This window comes from Dicentrarchus labrax, unplaced genomic scaffold (assembly GCF_905237075.1).
Source record: "Dicentrarchus labrax unplaced genomic scaffold, dlabrax2021, whole genome shotgun sequence".
Taxonomy (NCBI): Eukaryota; Metazoa; Chordata; class Actinopteri; family Moronidae; genus Dicentrarchus; species Dicentrarchus labrax.
Window position 1 is genome coordinate 18760097 of NW_026136719.1, and position 21558 is coordinate 18781654.

Consider the following 21558-nt stretch of genomic DNA (forward strand, 5'->3'; position numbering starts at 1 on the left):
AAACTTTAGCTATTACTTAAGGAAAAATAAGATGGACCTTTTTTCCCCTGATGCTTCAGTCAAAATCTCAGTCTTCATCCAAATGTCTAAAATGATTGCCCTTATGTTTTTTTTAAGCCCTTCCAGATTTAGTTAAAAGCACATTCTTGTCAGCATTCAGGTGTCTCTCAGATAATTAGATTCCTTCTCAACCGTTATTTGCTTTCTCCATCCTCAGTACAACGGCAACCACCGTGACTTGAATGCCAAAGCTGCGTGGCAGTTGGGCTACACAGGTAAAGGAGTGGTGGTGTCCATTCTGGATGATGGAATAGAGAAGAACCATCCTGACTTGATGCAGAACTACGTGAGTACTACTCCTAAATAAGCTGAAACATTCTGTTTTCTACGGAGAAGATGTGTTACTGCAGCAGCAAAAGAATGAAGACGAGCAGAACAAATAGAGCAGACTTTAAATTAAAGATAGTATCTTCCTTGTGCCAGAATTGAGTGGCTGATGGATTTTAAGAATTATTTCCGTGCAAACAGATTTTGAAATGTTAACTTTTGCATTTTGAATGTACCACACTCAGAAAAATCAGTTTAGGCATCCGAGTCTAACAGCTTATCTGTATTTTTTAAGGACCCAGATGCCAGCTACGATGTGAACGATGGAGACCCTGATCCTCAGCCTCGATACACGCAGCTTAATGACAACAGGTAGAAAGCTACACAGATAACAATTTAATTTCCACTCTTCTCTTTGTCTTTTGGAATTCCCTGAAACCACCCACTTGTGTTTTATAAATGCTGGCTGTGTGGGGGGACATGTCAGGATTAAATTGCACTTGTTCATTAATTTGTCCCCCTTACTGTTTGATGGCTGACAGATGACATGTAAATAGGCCAATGGCTGTTTCTCATCCACTGTTGAGTCGAAGGGCAAAGAAAAACTAATTAAAGGCCATAGCCTATGGGGGTTGTTTTGTCCAAGACATTTTAATTTTCCGCCATTTAATGCTTTTTACTCTCCAAAAATGGGCAATTACATCCTAATATGAATCCTGAGCCCAACTCAAGAGTTTGTGGATTTGTTTTGGCCTCCTAAATCACACAGGCACCGCCAGGGCATCTCTATAACCTGGGTAAGTAGAGTAAATCTACACTAGGATTAAGGTAGTGTGTGAAGAAAATGGCTTTATTGCAGTGGCCTCTGCAGATGGCATTAGGAGTTGTTTACCACCACAGTGATGTCTTGCAGAGAATTGATTGAATTAAGTTCATCAGCATTAATGAAACAGAGCAAATCTCTTGGCTCTGGAGGGCCCTTGCTCGTCTTCCTTCATTCCCACTGCCTGCCTCCCTTGTGACTTTAATTTCTGATTTGCTGTAATCTGCTGTTTGTGGGCCACTAGTCTGAGAGGCTTTTTATTTCAAGGCTCACCATGATTACTAGTGATTGGCAGGGAAGATTATAGTTGGAAGGATAGATGGAAATCAAACGTTCCCCAACTGAGACAGGGGCTTGGAGCGGGCACAATGAATATGGAGGCCAGAAGTGTAACAGAGCAAGAATAGCCTAAACATAACTATGCTAAGTAGCAGTTTCAACTCCTTAAAGGCTTTGTGGAGCGCATAAGAGGTAGAGGTTGATTGTGGAAGGTGTGTAATTGTTTTCATATTCCAAATAAAGTATACTTCCTTGGGTCAGAAACAAACATCCCACAGTTATCGGTAAAAGTTTTGATAAACATGGAAACAGTTCAAACAATGTGCCGTCACTTTCTAATTCAGCCCAATTGAGTGTTTTGTGCCAGTGCCTGAAACTGTTTTCACCACCACCATCAACTAAACCCTAAATGGTGGAATTTCTTTGGGAAGAATGTGGGAGAACATCCCTCCGGTTCAGCTCCACAGATTCACAATCTGTGCCAAGGCACGCTTAAGCTCTTCTGGTGGCTCATAGTGGCCCAGAGCCCAGCTAAGACACTTACTATTGATGTTTGCTTCATTTCAGCTGCACCTCTTTCCAACCCTCGCTCACCTCAGCCCTTATCTCCTGCCACCCAGCTCTCCGTGTCTTCCTTGTGGCAGGACCAATTGAGAGGGGGCATTTCTCTCTCTCTCTCTCTCTCTCTCTGTGTGTGTGTGTGTGTGTGTCTGTGTCTGTGTCTGTGTCTGTGTCTGTGTCTGTGTGTCTGTGTGTCTGTGTGTCTGTGTGTGTGTGTGTGTGTCTGTGTCTGTGTGTCTGTTTCTCTTACTTTTTACAGTGGGTTGGTGCTGATGCATGTGTAAACAACTTGTGGGCGGGCATGAAAATGCGTAAGGTTGTATAAGACTGTAAGTGGCTGTTCCCTGCAAAAAGCCCAACTGTGTTCACCTCTATAAAGCTGTCTTTCTTTCCCAGCATACGGGAAGCAGCGAGGATGGCTCTATAGCAATGTGACCATTCACCCTCATGTTTATCTAAGCATGTGATCTAGATGTTTCTCTTTCCAGGGTTTCCTCTGACTCCTATCAGAATGGTTTCCAAATGTGCATTTTCTGGATTAAACCTGTATAAACTGGCACTGGCGACTTTTTAAATTTTTTTTAAAAGAAATACTCAACATTTTGCCTCCTGATTTAGAGCAAGGCTAGCTCTCAATATGATTTATACTATTCCAATATCACTCTGTTCAACATGTGCAATAAACAGATTTTTTTCTTGATGATGATAATTATGATGAACAGGCAAAAATAACTAAACAAAACAAGGGGGCAGTTCAGACTTGACTACACATGTAAATACAGAAATATTTAATGTGCAGTGATTGATGAAGGGACATATTTAACACTAAGGCATACAGCAGGCTGATTAATTTTCACCAGACCCTACATTAATCTCTCTCTAGACATTTTCTTCATATTCCTCTCTTCACCATGCTCTATAAACATCACCAGACCTTTTGTCCTGAAGGCCAGCTCATTAGTAAACTGGCAGAACCATTAACAGACTTAAGAATGAGCAGAGCATAACAGTTGTGCAGATTTACCTTTGAGGTTCAGTGCAAACCAGAGACTAATGAACAGCGAACGCCACTGTCCACAGCCTCAAGAGCTTCAATGATTTTTTTAAAAGTAATTAAACTAATGAAAGAGAGAAAAAGGGTGTGAATGAAAGATGTTGTGTTCTACACTCTGAATATAGGTGAGAAGTGGCACTTAGAAGATAAATAAAATAACAAACAATATTTCACACTATAGTTGTTTTTTTGTTTGTTTTTCATGGTTTTCTTCATCACATATCCTTGTAGTCATCTTGCTGTAAAGTCACAAATTTGTAGGTATCACAAACTACCGAAGCCAAATGTAGAACTTGTCAAGTATTACACATCACATGTGACACCAGAGGATCACAAGAAAACCTGCAGCATCAGTGGCAGATCTTTATATAATAAGCCTAAAAGCTGCTTTTATGCCATTTTCTGGCCATTGCAGGTTTGGGTGAACACTTTTCCGGGCTTTGCAGACACAGTTTGGATATTTCTGTGTGACAATAGCATGTCTCTTTAGGAAGTCTCCACAGACGGGTAGTTTAGGCTTTACACAGTGATAATGGTTCTGCCAGCTGTGGGTATGAATACTGATCATGTTGTTGGCCTCGGGCCTGCAGCCAACTGTAGTTCGCTGTAACCTGAGTTAGTCTCTGTGCATAGAATATGCCAGGGGCCTTGTTCTGGCCGTAATCGGTACAAGACTTTACTGAAATTGCTCTTTGTTTACCATAATCTCCTGTTATCACCATTACGTATGACGCAGAGTCCTGGGTTATTGCACAATGTATCAGATACAAAAGGTGTTTTGAAGTTTCTATGAGACTCTCCTGTTTCTTTTTCAATTGAGATTTTGTTAAGAAGGATTAGTGAAGGCATAAAAGTGGTTCAAATAAAAAACAGATGTTATTCACGCTCTGCTGGCATAAGTGTGTTCAGATGAATGGACAGTTTGCATTATATTGGTAATGTGGCAGGCACCCACAGTAGCTAATGGACTGTTGCTTCATTTAGTTTTGTTTTGGTTCACTGGAAGCTCGTCTAAATTAGACCGGTGGAGTATTCATGCTGTGTCTAGACATGAGTGTGTCAAGTTTTATTAATTAAAAGGACAATGTGATGAAGCATTTGATAAATTAAAAGCTTTAGACTGATTTTATTTATGTAAAAATAAATATTGAATTTGCTTAAACAATTTATACCAAGTCATACGAAGTCATGACCCGCCCTTATCTGACTCTGACGAGTTTTACCCGAATCATACAACTATAGCAATCATACAGGTTTGTTAAAAATGTTTTATAGCACCAGAATGGATAATAGTGGTTAGTGGTTTTTAAGGAAGTGGGAGCTGATGAGAGTTGAAGTGTGGTCCTATAATTGAGGTTTGACAGTCTGAGCCTGTGTGTCAGACAGATATTGCAGCACTGATAATTAATCTGTGTCACTTGTTAACAACTGATTAAACAATGCTGTACTTGTAGTGACAGACAGCTCTTTGTTCCTGCCGACAATGTCTGAGAGATGTTTCACTTCATGTGATGATCTCTGCGCTGTGCTGTCACCTCTTTAGCCTCCTCTGTAAACCCTTGGCATGGAGGGTGACCCCAGGTTTGGTTTAATGTGATATTTGTCTCGTCAGGACGTCACATCAGTAGAAATGTGTGCATAGAGACAAATTGAGGACATTCAGTCATGCCTTGCCCTCATTGTCAGAGTAGTGGTAGCTCCCTTAGGCATCCCATCATGACTGATCATCCTGTTGACAGATGAACTCACAGAGTCATGGTTTCTTATTATCTGTGGTTTAATTCTGCATTTGGGAATTTGGGCCGTAAAGTATTAAAATCTTTACCATTTCTACCATCATAAATGAACAGTAATCAGTGAAGCATTATAATGGCTTAGGGCTGTGCGCGTAATGTTACTGCGATGAATACTATCTTATTAAAGGTCAGAGTAAGTTCAAGATTTTATTAGTTTGTATAGAGCATTGGTTTTCAAACGGTCTCCAGCTAAATGAGGAGCAGAATATTTTAACTTTTAGCACATTTTTTTTAAGTTGGAACAACAAGGGAGGAAATAAGGTTGGTCTTGGTTTTGATTTATTGTAATTTATAGTGATCCTAGTTTGATCATTGATTGACTATGAAGACTTTTAATATCTTCTAACCTAAAAAAATAACTCTGAGGGGATTTCTTAAAACAAAATCCTGTCAAACTGGGGGTCCATGGTCTAATGTGCGCCTATTGTGACATGAAAACGCATGTATTGTAAAAGTATTTTGTACTGCTGCTGAACTTCCTTCATGTGGTTTTAGAGCCAATTCTATTGTTCAGTTCAGTTTCAATTGTCTCGCTTGCTTACCAAAATTGACATGCCATAATTATAGCAGTATTCATCTTTTGTGAAAGTGTCGGTTTGTTGTTAAGACATCCTTGAAAGATAGAACAAAACTGGGGTATCATAGGTAGATATGAAAGGGTAGTTAATTAATCAGTTAGTTGATAGACCAATAACCTGCAACTACTTTGAGTCATTTTTTTAAGCAAAATCCCCCCCAAAATACTGTGTTGCCAGTCACTATGTGACAATTGAATATCTCGATTTTGGACTGTTTGGTTACATTTTATAGACAAAACTATTAATAAGTTAATCTAAATTATTGACAGATTATTTAATTATGAAAATGAGTCAGTTGCAGCCCTACTCTTAGGATACTTTTGTATCCTTTTGGATTGTAACTCAATTTTGACATTGTAATTCAGACATTTCTGAAATCAATTACCTGTATAGCTAAAACATTAGTGATACATTTCTAAAGATGGTGCTTAATTGAGTCATTTCCGATATATAGGCTACCACTGCTAATGTCTCTGTCACCATAAACCATCATTTGACCTCGAATGTCATTTGCTGAACTAAACACCCTTGATTGGATTCACTGAGAGCAGTTCTGCTCAGTATCTGCAAATCGATAGTTAAATGAAAATGCCTTCATGTTAGAGACTTGTGCATGTTGAATAAATTGCAGAGAGCAGGCTGATTTCATAAAAGTGTTTGAGCCACTGATGCACTCTTCCTCATATTCTTATTGACTCGAACAGTGAGTGGGAGCAATGAAAGGATATCTTCTTGTATCCATTTTATCATTCCCAAGAAAATCACTCCCAAAAACCTGATTATGCAAGTAGTTCTTGCATAATCAGATTCCGAGACCGAGAGCTTCACCTCTGTAACAGCATTTGTATGCTATGAATCAGTCCACAGTGTAAATGAGTGTAATGAATGTGTCAAAGGGAAGGTTTGAAAAAAGAAAAGGCTCAGTTGAACACTGTTGGAATAGGCCTGTGCATGCCCGGCATGCCATCGCAGACACCTGAGCTTCTCCTTATTATCAGCTGCATCACAAACACGGATGCTGTAGGACATACCACTCCAAAGTCAACAGACTTTCCAGGAAAGTCAAGATAAAGTTCTCTGGAAAAGTGTGTGTCTATGTGTGTTTTAACATGTTTACTTTTGTCTTGTTTTTAGTATCCAGCAGCTAATGTAGCCTCTGACTCCATCTAACCGGCATCTTGTGACACATTAGAGATGTGGTGCCAATGGCAACAACTGTGGCATTGACATTAACCTCCGCCCTCTCAGCTCATCACCGTCTCTAAAGAGATCTCTCGAGGCCAGCAGATTAATTACAATACTCTGACCTTCTGTCATTATGTGACATTATGTGTCTTTAATGAAAGCAGAAGTCTTAAGGATTATTAGAATTAGTCTAATAAAAATGTGTTACGGCCTCTGTGACCCCTGATCACTCTATTGTGAAGAGTTTAATTGCACTTCAGGAGATTCAATTTGTGGAATTAATGATTTCTTTAATACGCATTAAAAACTTATATCTGCAGTTTTGGCAGACTACCCTCAGATTAAATGTCCATATCCTGACAGCAGATATAGTCTACTGTGTCAGGGAAGGATATCTACTGCTGGTGTTTTGATTCTTGTGTTTTTTGTTTAGCTGGATATGAGTAGTGCTTTATTGTAAGCCTGCTGGCATAGATAGTTCTTTCAGTAGTGAATATCTGCTGTTTCTGTCGTTTCCTGGTGTGGCACAGTGTTTCCTTGGCTCCAGCATTCCTGTGTGGGAATTGCTGTGCTCCAGTGGGGGTTGTGCCATGGTTTGAAGGGCATTAAGAGTGCATATCCATCTGGCAGACCAGGGGAATGCACCTGACTGGAATGTGAAGATCAGCTCCTCTGTAAGCAGCTTCTTGGATCTCTACACTACGGTGCCTGGAGCTAGATCTTACTACAGAGGCTCAGGCTTAGTGAAGGACCCATTGTGTAAATGGCAAATCTAATTCACAATTTCCTCCCCTGTGTGACGGTAGTATGTCATCTTATTTCCCTTTTCCCTTGACTTGATTCAGGACCCGTAAGGCATTCCAAGGTTACTAATGCTGGAAGGCCATAGATAATGTATGATGATCTCCACTTACTGACTGAATGTTTTCTTTCGGACAAATTGGAATTCAGATTTGTTTAAATGAATCAAAGCCAAGAACCTGTCTCCATGAGTTTGTTTTGTCTCAGTCTACAGCTAGACCACGGTACACAAGGGAGTACATTCTTTCACAAGCAAGAGCTGTTAAACATGTATGCTACCTGTCGGTATATATGCCCGTCGAGGCAGACTGCCGCCCACCTAGAGCCAGGGTCTGCTTGAGGTTTCTGCCTCTTAAAAGGAAGTTTTTCCTTGCCGCTGTTGTCGAGTGCTTGCTCATGGTGGGAACTGTTGGGTCTCTGTAAATAATTTTACAAGGATTACGGGCTCTCTCTATTTGAAAAATGTCCTGAGATAACTTTTGTTTGAATTGGCGCTATGCAAATGAACTTGAATCAAATTGAATATAGAGTAAAGTGCTGTGTCGTTAAGTGAATGACACAAGTATTTTTGTTCAAACGTGTCTCTCATTTTCTGATTCCTCCCTCTCTCCAGGCATGGAACACGATGTGCAGGAGAAGTAGCTGCAGTAGCCAACAATGGGATCTGTGGAGTCGGGGTGGCCTACAATGCCAAGATTGGAGGTACGGTCAAATAAAAACAAGTAGATGATTTGTCCTCTCGGGGGCAAACCTTAGTCTCATCTCTGTTTCTTTTTTGACAGCCAGAATAGCTGAAATACTTGTTATCAAGTGCCAGTGTTATTTTCAGTCCATTTCCCGGGCACAGCATGCCACTGAATGTTAAGCATTACCACAGTTGTGATGTGGATTGCAAATGCACTAAGTGTTTTGGTTTTGCATGGAGTAACAGTATTCAAAAAGCACAGAGATATACAGTTTCTAAAATAGTATAGTGCGGTAGCTTTGAGAACATCAACTTCATGTTTCACATTTCAAATTTACTGTTCTCAGCTTATATATGGGTTAAACTAAAATGGCTGATGTAAGTCACTTCTAATCCATTTGCTGTAAATTGGTGCAGACAAATCATTAGTCAAACCTTTCAGTATACAGTCAAGTACAAACCCAACCCTACGTGTTGCTACCGCCACAAGAAATAACATAGTGGAATTAACACCTCTCTGACAGAAACATAACATTATGCGCTTCATAAGGTTGGGTTTTGTTCCAGTGCTGCTGTGTTGGGTTGCATTAGATTGTACAGCTGTACCTAATAAACTGCTAACTCAATGCATTGAGAGACATCTGGTTGTGCTGGTGGTGTGTCTAAAGGCAGAGAATGAGATAGAAGGGGGGTTGACTGTAGTACTGCAAACTTGAAAATACCGTCTTTATAGTTTGTTGAAGGTAAATCGCCCACTTTAAGATTGTTTTTGAAGCCATGTCACAGACATGCTGAAGTCAAATCATCGGAATACACATTTTGCAGAGCCTCGTTGACACCCTGCTGTGATGTCGGCCCCTGCTGTTCTCGAGCAACGCATGCTTGATGGTTGATTGTGTCACTCTGGCCAATGAAATTTCATCACCCAGTGTCTGTCACAACCACTGTGTGCATGTAGCGTGTTGCCGAGTTTCACCTTCCTCTGTTTTTATTTAAGAAAGTAAATCCAATTAAATAAAAGACAATGGCATGTTGATTTCTGTTATTTTTAGTGCTCTTTCTCTTTCTTTCACCTTCTCTCATTGTTTTTCATAAACAATTTGCATCCACATTTTCATCTAGCAAATGACCAAATGCTTAATTTATGTCATGAGTAGAGCTGAAACTATAAGTCAATTAGTTAACCTACAGAAAATTAACCAGAAACTATTTTTCAATTCTATTTTATTTGTATACCACCAAATCATAACAGAAGTTATCTGAGAACACTTTTAATATAGAGCAGGTCTAGACCGTACTCCTTTTTATAAGATAATTTACAGAGATCCAAGAGTTCCCACCATGAGCAAGCACTTGGCGACAGCAGCAAAGAAAAACATCCTTTTAAGAGGCAGAAGCCTTGAGCAGATTCATCGATTTTTCAAGCAAAATACTGTTATCTGGTTACAACTTGTCAAATGCTAGGATTTGCTGCTTTAACAGTTTATCATTTAAATTGAATATATCAAATTTATATTGGACAAAAGCCATCACCAAGGGCTCTGGAAAATTGTAGAGGGCATTTTTAAAAAAAATTTTAAACTATTTTTAAGACAAAGTTTTTAGATGATTAACCGAAAAATTAACAGCAGATGAATTGCTAATCAAAATAGTAGTTGCTGTGCTGGTGGGTGAGACGAGGAATGGAGAAAGAGAAAGAGGGATCACAGCTGAACTAAAACATGATTGAATTTATTTTTTAACAAGCCTGTACAGTGAATGTACAGCTCTGGTGTCAAAATTTGAATACACTAAGCAAATGGAACATGGTTTGAAATAAGAGACTTACTGTGGCAATTTGACTGCAGCACCACAATTAATTGCACCATCAATAGAACACATTTAAAGATGAAAGATTATTATTTAAGATTATGTATCGATGTCAGAAACACACAGTAGAATCTGATCACTTATGAGAAGATACAAAATAAATGAGAGTGGCAAAATATTGTGAAATATTAATTTGTTTGTTCTAAAAAAGGATTTTGCACCCTGATGGGTTGTTTTCCTTCTGCCTGTTGGGAGTAAACGGTTTTTCCTAGGTTTCTCTCCCCCATTCTTCAAAAGAAGCTTCATGTACGCAAGTCGGTTGTGTGTAGAACTTGTGTACATTATTCAATGTAAACAACATATTTCATTATTTCATGATGTTTCATTTGGGGGTTTTTCTCCCAGTATGGGTCCACATTTAATGGGCTATCAGGATCAAATGTGGTTGTTGGTATGGTCACATTGCTGCTGCATGTGCACATATGTTTCATATTGGTGATTGCTTATTTCTTGTTCCTGTGCTGAGGAACGTGTTGTCTGTTGTGGGCTCTGCTGGCTCCAGGATGAAGCATAATGATGTGTAGTCCTTTTTTTAAATGTAGGAGCTCCTTTATCCCAGTGCAAGCTCCTCTCATTAGCTCTCTGCTTATCTCAATATCCTCCTTCCTACATCCTGCTCTCATAAAGTTTGAACCCCGTCAGAATGATGCCATAACTCTAGTCTTTATGATCATTCCAGATGGCAAGTGGGAATACACCACATGGCATTCAGTTTTCTAACATTACAAGTGAGCTGTGTGTGGTCATGTAGGTGGAGCAGGAGGCGGCCCGGCGAAAAACCTACACATGTGCTTTTATCCACACTGAAGGCTCTTTTCCACCAGTATAATCAGAAACCAGAAACTAAAAAAAAAATCCACAAGTCTATTTGTGTTTGCTCTTCCACACCTCAAGAACTGTGAATGATAAAGATGTGTAATATTGAAATCATTACAAAGAGTGGAGCAAATATTTCAGACCTTCAAATCTCATTTATTTGAATATTATTTTTTTTGTTTTTAAATCCTAACCTTTAACCTTTCAAATCTCAGTTTGTTCTCATTTTATCTCAGTTGTTTTGATATACAATGTTTGATGGTGGTGAATACACAGCACACAAGTACATGAGAGTCCAGATTGTACAAGTTCTGCAGTAGTTCTCAACAGCATGAAGTCTGATAGCCTTCTCGAAAACATCAGAAACAAAAGGCAGGAAGCCAAATTGTCATTTTAAATCCACGGCAGCAGGACCATCGTATTTCTTTTGGTGGCCAGGGAGAATATATTAGAAAGGTATTGTGCAGAGGGAGCGGTGCAAAAGCTTCCGTGACTCCTCACTTGCCCCCATGCCACCTGCTGTACTGTGGCTCATTATTCAGCCAGGAGACTCTCCTGTGAAATATCTCCATGGTAGTTTCAAACACAGATTGGCTGGTCTGCCCAAATTAATTCGTTGGGTGAAAGTAGTCCTTCAGGTGAACTGAAAAAAAACAAACAAATACAGTTCCAATAAAAGTACAATAAATTAAGCACCAGGTTATTGCAGTTGTCTGTTCACAGCTGCATTGTCCTTTGTTTTATTTACGATGTCTCGCTGCGGCTGTTTGTTTCAGTCAACTCACCGATAACGTTCTTGCCAAAAGTAAGATGAGAAGATCAATACCACTCTCATAGCCATTCATTATATGTTACTCTACAGTTTCATATCAAACCACTTTTACTTGGTTTTACACTTAAGTTTTTGAATTAATTTAACAAATGAGATAGAACGTGTTATTTAATTGAGCTTTATAGGTGTTTGTATGTGGATTTTGTTACCTTTTGGACCGAGCAGGGTAGCTGTTTCCAGTCTTTATGCTACGCTAAGCTAACTGGCAGTAGCTTCATATTTACGGTACAGACATTAGAGTGATATTGATCTACTCAGCTAACTTACTTACTTAGTCTGAATGTGTTCTGACTTACAACTCCTAATATTGAATGGTTTATAATACCAGTCTTTGCATATACACAAACAAATCGATTGGACCTTGATGTATTATCAACCTTGGTCTGTGGTTTTGGGGATAGATGAATGTTTTGGGATGAGCACTGGAGATACTAGAGTCTCTTCAGCAATCACATGGCCCTCCAACAGAAGTGCAGGCTGCCATGGAAACACTAGCAGCTCAGTGCCTGTTTGATGCTTTTGGAGGACTTCAAAGCGCCGGTGCTTGGTTGCTTTAACCCATATAGAGCAGCATGGAGTAACCTGACCTGCAGTGCATCAAAGGGGGAAATTAGTTTGTTTTTAGGTGTCTTTGATTTCTCACCACTTTTCTGTGAGAGACATTGCTGAGACAGAAGGAATTCTGTTTCAAGAAAACCTTCTGACCATGAAGCAGAAATAATTGGTTAGGACACGCACCACACTGCATTGTTTTGTGTGTGTTTAATGTTGTATCTCTGGTACAGCATTTTATCAATAATCACTTTAAATACCTTTTTTATAATTAATCCTTAGATGAAGCCTGCACTTAAACTTTGGCTGAGTTGTTAACTTCTCTTAAGATAAGAGCAAGTCTGATTGAATTTACACTCGCACAGTTGCACTGATTTCATCCAGACACTGGAAGACAATTAATGCTTTCTTTAATTTAAATGAATTTTCAGTCTCTGAAGTCTGCTTCACACTTGAGGAGGCAGTTCCCCCACAATGCAATTGATCTCATTTCATTTCTGGGTTTTTTTGTTGTTGTTTTTTTTCAAACCAGCTCAAGCGCCAAAGCAGATCAATAGACATAGCATTGATTTACCTGGTGCGTTCCATAAGAACACCACAGTGGATGCACAAATAACTAACAGAAGCTTCATATGCTGTACCATTGCATGAGCTGTACACATGCACATGGATAAAGTATGGCATTGCAAACAAGTGTGTAAATATGCAAATCAAACAACAAACTGTTATCTTGCTGAACATGAGCACAGTCAGGTAAAAGTGCACAGATAAAACACCATGAACTAAAGCACTGAGCTGCAAACTAGAGGAACAAAATCCTGCAAGATTGTTATTACCTGCAGCACTTTTTGCATGTTTCAGTGTTTGTGGTAAAAATACTACTGTTCTGATTTAGTATTCAACATTCAACATTGTCGAATTCATAATAGTTAAAAAAAAAAAAAATCCAAATTGATGCAGCAGAATCAGTGATATCGTGTATGTATATAAAGCGTGTCACCTTTGTTCTTTACCCACAATGCAACTCAACTGCAGACAGGTTGGAGATTTGGGTGCGTTATGCTAGTTGTTGCTAATGAAGCCTTGAGATTAGGAGCATACTACAGGGGTCTGGTAAACTCCACAACCTCTGATTTTTGTCATTTTCAAACCAACCTTGACGCTGAAGTCAGTCAAGTGACATCACTTTTGGCAATATATCAGATTTCACGCAGCTCCGGCTGGAGCCACAAAATACTTTTATACAATTTTTTTCACATAGGCAGCAGTGCTCCCCAACACCTGTAAACCTGTAAACCTTGTACATTTTCACTAGGTTTTAATTTCATATGAACTTTTACTTATCATAAAATCATAAACCTTTCTGTTTTGTCATCCTGTGTGTGTGTGTGTGTGTGTGTGTGTGTGTGTAGGTGTGCGTATGCTGGATGGTGAGGTGACTGACATGGTGGAAGCCCAGTCCCTCAGTCTGAATCCCCAACACATTGACGTCTACAGCGCCAGCTGGGGCCCAGAGGATGACGGCAAAACTGTTGATGGACCGGCCAAACTTGCCAAAGAAGCTTTTCTACGTGGAGTTACAGAGGTGTGTGTGTGTGTGTGTGTGTGTGTGTGTGTGTGTGTGTGTGTGTGTGTGTGTGTGTGTGTGTGTGTGTGTGTGTGTGTGTGTGTGTGTGTGTGTGTGTGTGTGTGTGTGTGTGTGTGTGTGTGTAATTATTTACAGCCTGTGTGTGACTTCCTTTCAGCAGTCAGTAATTGAACTGTTCAAGCATGAGAGGACACAAGCGGGAAGAACAAAGCAGTTTTTGACCCTGACAATTATGAATGGAAGGGAATGTCCTCTAAAAACCCACCAGGGAGAAAAATCTTGGAAAATGAATAGAAGCAGTACTGATAGAATTTAAGTATGAAAAGTTGATTTTTTAAAATATATTCATTGTTAGTTGAAGAGTGCTTCTTAAACTGCCAGCTCATCTTTTATCTCCCAACTCTTTCAGTCAGTCAGCATGAGGTCTCTTTGAATGTGAAGTGTTTTTAAAAAAATCTAATCAAACACTGGGAGCTTTAAATTACTTGACAAGCATTTCTAATCAAAGGCTCCCAAACACATTCCTAACTATGCATATGCAAGTTAAGACAGTTTAAGGGGGGGTAATTTTAAAAAGTGGCTTGTCAGCATTTAACAGCATCTAAATATTAAGCAAAAATGTACCACACTGCCATGTGACCAGTCCTGTTGTTGATAGGAGCATTCGTTTTAATGCATGGGACAGTGTCGGATACATAAAATGAACAAGTCAACAGATTAATAAGCATACAGATCACACCCCAGGCTCTCACATCTGGACTCCATAAATACCCACATCCATCCAGCTAACACTGACTCTTGTTATGGAGTGGTAGGATTCAAGGCATGTGCCATAAAGCTGATTGGAACCGCTGACACTGACTACTGAGATAATTGCCACAGTGACAGTGTTGTCAGATGGTGGTGTGGGTGGTGCATAGCTGGGTTTGATCAATGCAGAGAGAGACAGTTCCACTCAATACAATGAAGCAGCTCTTAGATGAAAATTATTGCACTTCAAAGGCTGAGAGGTTGGATGATTTATCACAATGAGCTGCTGTCATATAGTGCCTTTTTGTATTGCATTGCTGTCATGCGATATTTAGCTCTTTTTAATTTACTGAGTGACCACCCTGTGATGTATGCTGCGTTTTAATGGGCCCTTTTGAAATGAGCCCTGGAATTAATTTGCCCTACTATAATTGGGATTCCTATTAAACATTGTATAAGATTTTGGTCCAGTGGCATGAAAGAATGAAAGGGTCTGTGGTTGTCTTTTACCATTTGTCTGAATGTACTGTACGTTCTCCAGGGTCGTGGCGGTTTGGGCTCCATCTTTGTGTGGGCTTCTGGGAATGGAGGGAGGGAGAAGGACAGCTGTAACTGCGACGGCTACACCAACAGCATCTACACCCTGTCCATCAGCAGCTCCACACAGAACGGCAATGTCCCCTGGTACAGCGAGGCTTGCTCCTCCACCCTCGCCACCACCTACAGCTCGGGGAACCTCAATGAGAAACAGATAGTGAGTTACGGTTGTATCCAGTGTCTTTTCTCTCTTTCTCTTCCTCTCCTTGTGCTTTTTTTTCCTTTAGCAACAGTCTGATTATAATTAGTGCTGATCAGTCGATTCAGCAACAACAATTTTGATTAATTAAAGGTGCCCTCTGGAGTTTTCTTGTTTACCCTGAATGTATGTTTACATTCAGTGTAAACTCACCAAATCACATTGTGTGTATCCTTGAGGTCTAACAAACATGGTGAATCCTTTCTCATAAAACATTTCCAAAGCCAGTTTTTCAAACATTTTGAAACCTGCATCGTTTACATTCATGTTAACTTGCTTTCAGTCTTAATCTTCCCTGCCTTTGCTGCTGCATTGCTGCATTTCTTACCGTGTTACCTCCTCCTGTAGATCAGTGTAATAGTGTGAAACCATTGGCAGGAATGTGTGTCGCATCACCCACATTCATGTGCATCGCATCCCCGTGCATGTACATGAGGGGAACAACACAAGCACCCACTCATAAAAAAAAAACAAAAAACTGCTCTATAGTGCTACTAGAGGTCCAAAATTGCCACAGGTTACCTTTTAATCTTTAAAGTTATTTATCAACAAGTTCCAGCCTCAAATTGTAAACTGAATATGTTTGGCTTTGTGGTTTGTGGTGTAGTTGGTTTTATGTATATATTAATCAGTTTTACCCAGTAACTGCCACAGTTAATGTGATCAAATACCAAACATATACAGGCCTATGTATAATGAGAATCCGACAATAATATTTTCTCTTTATCGCTGAATCTTTCAGTGTTTCTAAACCCTTTAGGAATGCCACTTGATCATACTGTATGCTAGATGAATTTACATTCACACACATATATAGCTGCAAGTAATGATTATCTTAACTATCAATTGATCCACCAATTATTTTCTTGATTAAATGATTCGTTTGGTATATAAATAGTCAGAAAAGATTAAATAAATTATGATTTATTGATGTCATCCCTTAAATGTCTTATTTTGTTCGATCAGCAGCCCAAAACCAAAAGATGCCTCTTATTTCCACAGAAGACAGAAAACCGGAAAATATTAGAATTTGAGAAGCTGGAACAACAGAATTACAACTACAACTACTTCATTCTTTACTTCTTTTCTTTACTCCTCCTATCCTCCATTCATCCTGTCTTGGGCCATTAAAATTATTACGAATAGTAAACGGCTGAAACTCCATCTGGCAATCTGTTGCTGCTTAATATTCTTCTCACAAACACGATAATCACACACACACACACACACACACACACACACACACACACACACTCACACTCACACTCACACTCACACTCACACCCACACTCACACACACACACACACACACACACACACACACACTCTTTCTCTAGCATAGTCTAGCAGCCAGACCAACTGAATGGACAGCTTATGACATCTCTGTGACATGTGGCTGGTCCCTTAATGCTTCAGTGCTGTACTCATTTAATTGTGCTGTCACTCATGAACTCGGGAATGAAGAGATGGAGTAGAAGAGAGAGCGTGGGACCTCTGGGGTTATGCAGCAGTAAATATCTTAATTTGTGTTTGTTTTTTTTTTAATTACACTTATATTATCCCTCTTTTTCAATTTAAAGTAAGTGGGATATGGAAAGCTTCTGAATGCATAATCGGACCATTAAAATCAGTTCTGCCAATTCATTTATCATTCTGTTCTGTCCATTAAATGATGAGGTTCTGGAGGCTCTGCATTGGTCAGCATATAGAGTAGACTTCTTATTCTTAATTTTTGAAATCTTACATAGATTGACTTCCCCTTTAGGATTATACCGTTGGTGGGCTTTTCAAAAGACAGTGTTTTGTAACCGTTATCCTTCTTGAGATGGGTTGTGCTGAGTACAAACATGCTGGTTCTGCACCACTTTGCCATATATTCATGCAGCTGTAGAAATTCGCTCTTGGGAGCTGCCCAGTACAACTGGGTTGCTGAGGAGATCTCTACTGGAGCTAAAAAGAGTCTTGCTCAAAGACATCTCACTGGTAGCTGTTGAGAGAGAGAGCGAGAGAGAGAGAGAGAGAGAGGGTGAGCATTAGTAATACCATTTTCCCCGTTTTGATTTTCCAGCTGGTCCAGGGAGCAAATACGTATGAGACAGTAAGAGAAGAAGTGAGTGAAATTATCAGATGAAAAGAGTTCAGTTATTTTGTGAATTTATTCAGAATTATTCCGTTCTGGTAAAAGTGTAGGATTTGTATTAGTGTATGAGGATGAGACCAAAGTTATAAAACGGAATTGGAATAATAACTTAAGGTGAATGTTTCGAGAACATTTTTCCACTTTGTCAGTTTTTGTCTATTTAAGCACAACTGTGTTCGTCTTCCTTAGGTGACTACAGACCTCAAATCAAAATGCACAGACTCTCACACAGGCACGTCTGCCTCCGCCCCGCTGGCTGCTGGGATCATCGCCCTTGCCCTTGAGGCCAAGTAAGTGCTTATCACTATGTTTCTGAGTTTTACCAAGACTTGAAATTCTCTTCAGCTCTACAGCCTCATTCTCACCTTCCCTTTTCCATATTTCACTGACTTTTGTTGATTAACATCATTTAATCCAATGTAATAGAAAACTGTTCAATAGAATTTGTACAGAACAAACTCACGATTAGACTGTTAAGTAATTATTCCAGAGAAAGATTTGTCATTTTCAGAACGCGCAGGCACATTAAATATTGCAAAAGCCAAAGTAGTTTGAATGAATGCCCCACTGTTATCAGTTTCTAGCATGTGGTTAGAAGTTTCCTAACTGCAAATTGGTCATTTAGTAGCAACAGGTAAAATATATATATATTTTTTTTTTTTTTTTTTTTTTTTGGCACATACTTTTTGGAAAGCCGATTATAAATTTAACACTCTCATATTAAATCAGGCTTTAACCGCCGGTGCTGCATGTTTGTGCATCAATTCTGCTTGATTATCCCATTTTATGAATTACTTTTGAACCCTTCTGCCTGACAGACTTTTGCAGAGCATTTGCAAAAACAGCACAATTTGATGTAAGCACTAATCACTCTTATCCAGTCACACAGCACTAATGGAGGGACAAACATGAGCCACAGTACAGTCCTGAAAATGAGTAATTAGTCTTGTGGCAAAAAAGAGTGAAGTGATAGAAAAGGATTGCAATTAGGAACGGATTTGATGAGAAAGTGATTGAGCAAAGTTGCTACATAATATGCATTTTATTTTGGTAAATCCACAATAAGAGGATAATAAGATAATACATTTAAAGTTAAACCCAACTGTGACCTCTTGTAACCCTTTTTTGTGCCACGTCCATTCAAACCTGCATTTTTCAGGTTTTCACTTTATTATACATTTTGCCAAAGGGCGGAAAGAGTTGAAACACATGTTGACTGAAGATTTAACGTAATTCAGGAAAGAATGTGACTGGTACTTTATTGTATTCTGTATTTAATCAGCTGGCCACCTGCAACTTAACTCTGTAGGATGTATTCTCAGACGCGTCTGTTTGATCTGCTTGAGTGCCTCAACTTTATTTAGTCTTACCGTGTGTGTGTGTGTTTTTGTGTGTGTGTGTGTGTGTGTGTGTGCGCCTCTCTCTCTCTCTCTCTCTCTCTCTCTCTCTCTCTCTCTCTCTCTCTCTCTCTCTCTCTCTCTCTCTCTCTCTCTCTCTCTCTCTCTTTATGTGGCTCTGTGTGTGATTGCATATACACAGTAAAAACCTGACCTGGAGGGACATGCAACATCTGGTTGTACGAACTTCTCACCCTGCCCACCTGCTCACCAATGACTGGAGAACCAATGGGGTTGGGCGCAAAGGTACAGCACCTCCTTCCAAGTTATCGTCTGCCCTCTGCAGTTTGCAGAGGCCTTTGAGGCTCATTAATGTTATGCATCCAATAAACCAAAATTGCCTTTAGAGATGGAATGCCCCAGAATTGGACAGAGCGGTTGTGTGAAGGCTTAAAATGGGATACACACTGTGTAGCTGGTCTATAAAGTTGGAACTGGGAGAGGATACTGCTCCCAGCAGGCCAACATTCATGTGTCTGTTTCTCCTTTTTCTCTCTGGTCTCTGTAGTTAGCCATTCATATGGATATGGTCTACTTGATGCCAGTGCAATTGTAGCACTGGCAAAGACGTGGACCAGTGTGGGGCCACAGCGGAAATGTGTGATCTCCATGGTCAGTGAGCCAAGGTTAGTACACTACACTACACTACACTACACACACACACACACACACACACACACACACACACACACACACACACACACACACACACACACACACTCACTCACAGCTCACTGAATTTATCTCAAGACCCTGATTGCAAGTGTCTACACATATTATAGCTGTCACTTAAAAAAAATGGTTTAAACTAATTAGACTTAACAAGTAATTTGTCCTGATTAATTTGAATGCAGTCCACGTAGCCTAATCCAAAACTACATTGATTAATGTTGTTCCGTTCCCTCGATGGTGCCTCTGCTGCCTCGCTTGACTGACAAGCTGACGTTATTGTAAGACAGTTGCATTTTACAAACCAAGCAAACTGCCTTATTTTAAGCCACTATTTTTTCATTCATGTGTCAAATCAGTCCAACTGGTTTGATGTAATGATTATCTGTTCAGCACGGCTAGCCATAGCCTTGCTTACATATTACATTCAGTGGGTCAGATGGACGGGATGTTTTAGAAACGCCCCCTGCTGGAGTACAAGTTACAGTCTGTTACGCTGATGTGCACATTTTAAATTTGAAGAATAATTACATGTTGAAGTACTTCTGTTTCTACTATTTTTTGGGATTTGCTTGGAGGACGTATTCCCTACATGGTAGTGGCTGTGTAGACAGTCCATGCGGTCACAACAAATTGGCAGATGTCCGTATAGAGCCTGCACATACACCCTCTGATGATGATTTTACACAGACCCTTGCATACTCATAGACACAGAAAGTATAATTCCTGCTTTAATCTGTCTCACTGTGGCTCACTGACTATGGTGGCAGCAGCACATCAAACACAGAGGTAACTAACCATGTAACACAAACCCATGATAAAATGGATCAAATATGAGTGGAGTATCAGGGATCAGCAAAGCAGATGTGATCAGAAAGATCATTTATACTGATAACATTACAGCAGTCAATATACCATTACAAGACATGGCAGAACAGATGCACAATGAATACTTTGTTATATAGATTGTTTTGGCTTGATGTAAACTAAGCCTGTGAATTGGCAGCAAGATGAGCTCAACCTGGATGTTTGAGACACAATAAGTAAAAAGAGGAATCGGTCCATAACAGAATGCAGGTGTAGGAGATGCTCGCGTTTGTCTGAGCTGTCATGCTTTGCTGCAGTGACACATTATGTCCTCATCTTCAGCACGCCTGTTGAAATGCTCCGTGTCGGGGTGTGTGTGTGTGTGTTGGCACTCGGATCAGTACGAGAGGGAGGATTTAAAAGAGAAATCGTAATTTGTCAACTCGTGTCCCTTTCACTGTTTAGACTCAATATTTCTCCTCAGCCATTTTCTTCCTCTTTTTCCTAGCGTCACAGTCTAAACACAGCCCGACGTCTCGTCTCTTCTTCATTATGCGCTCCCTGTCACTTCTCTCGCTGGGTTTGAGGTTTCTCTCTCTTTTACCGCAGCTATGAGATGCTCAGAACAGATGGTTCGAGCGTCTGGGAGCAGCAGTCAAGGCAGGTTATTCAATTTACATTTTAGGTGTTTAGCTGACTCACTTATCAAGAGTGACTTGAAATAAGTGAGCAGGTAGGTGTTCTTCGTCTTTCTCACTGTCAATTACATCCAAATCATGATGGTGTACTCAGACAGGACACATTTCCGAAGAAAATTGCAGTAATACATACGTACAGTACTACATCATAGATGATGAATGAATAACTTTGAGTCAATTGTTATTCTGTGTATGGAAAGATTGGTTTACGGATTTCAGTTTTTTTTATTTAAATTAGTAAAATTAGTAGACCTAATCTTCTGTTAATGGAGTGTGCCTTAAAGCATGAGGTCTTTGCATGAGTTCCTATAAGCTTGTGTCTAACAGAGATTGTTTCAACAGTGAATGTGACAGTGGGTATACACACCTTGTTGTGAAAGACTTAAATGCCCACTGTGTAGGATTTAGTGGCATCCTGAGTTGAAGTTGCATATTGCAACCATTTGAATACAGCTCAGCCTTCCAAGTGAGCAGGAGAAACTATGGTGGCTGCGAAACTCACGAAAAAACGCTGAAGGCTCTATCTAGAGCCAGTGTTTGGTTGGTCTGTTCTGG

At 39.8% G+C, this 21558-nt stretch overlaps 1 protein-coding gene across 4 annotated transcripts in view; it reads left to right on the forward strand.

Annotated features, from left to right (window-relative positions):
* The window catches only part of furina (furin (paired basic amino acid cleaving enzyme) a), an 80750-nt gene that overhangs the window by 49111 nt on the left and 10081 nt on the right, over positions 1 to 21558 (forward strand). For all 4 annotated transcript variants that reach the window (XM_051380464.1, XM_051380468.1, XM_051380466.1 and 1 more), the window contains exons 5-12: positions 218 to 346; positions 623 to 699; positions 8018 to 8106; positions 13571 to 13743; positions 15038 to 15250; positions 17622 to 17722; positions 18972 to 19075; positions 19338 to 19455. In XM_051380464.1, the coding sequence (XP_051236424.1) occupies positions 218 to 346; positions 623 to 699; positions 8018 to 8106; positions 13571 to 13743; positions 15038 to 15250; positions 17622 to 17722; positions 18972 to 19075; positions 19338 to 19455 (1004 nt within the window). The remainder of the gene's footprint in view (positions 1 to 217; positions 347 to 622; positions 700 to 8017; positions 8107 to 13570; positions 13744 to 15037; positions 15251 to 17621; positions 17723 to 18971; positions 19076 to 19337; positions 19456 to 21558) is intronic.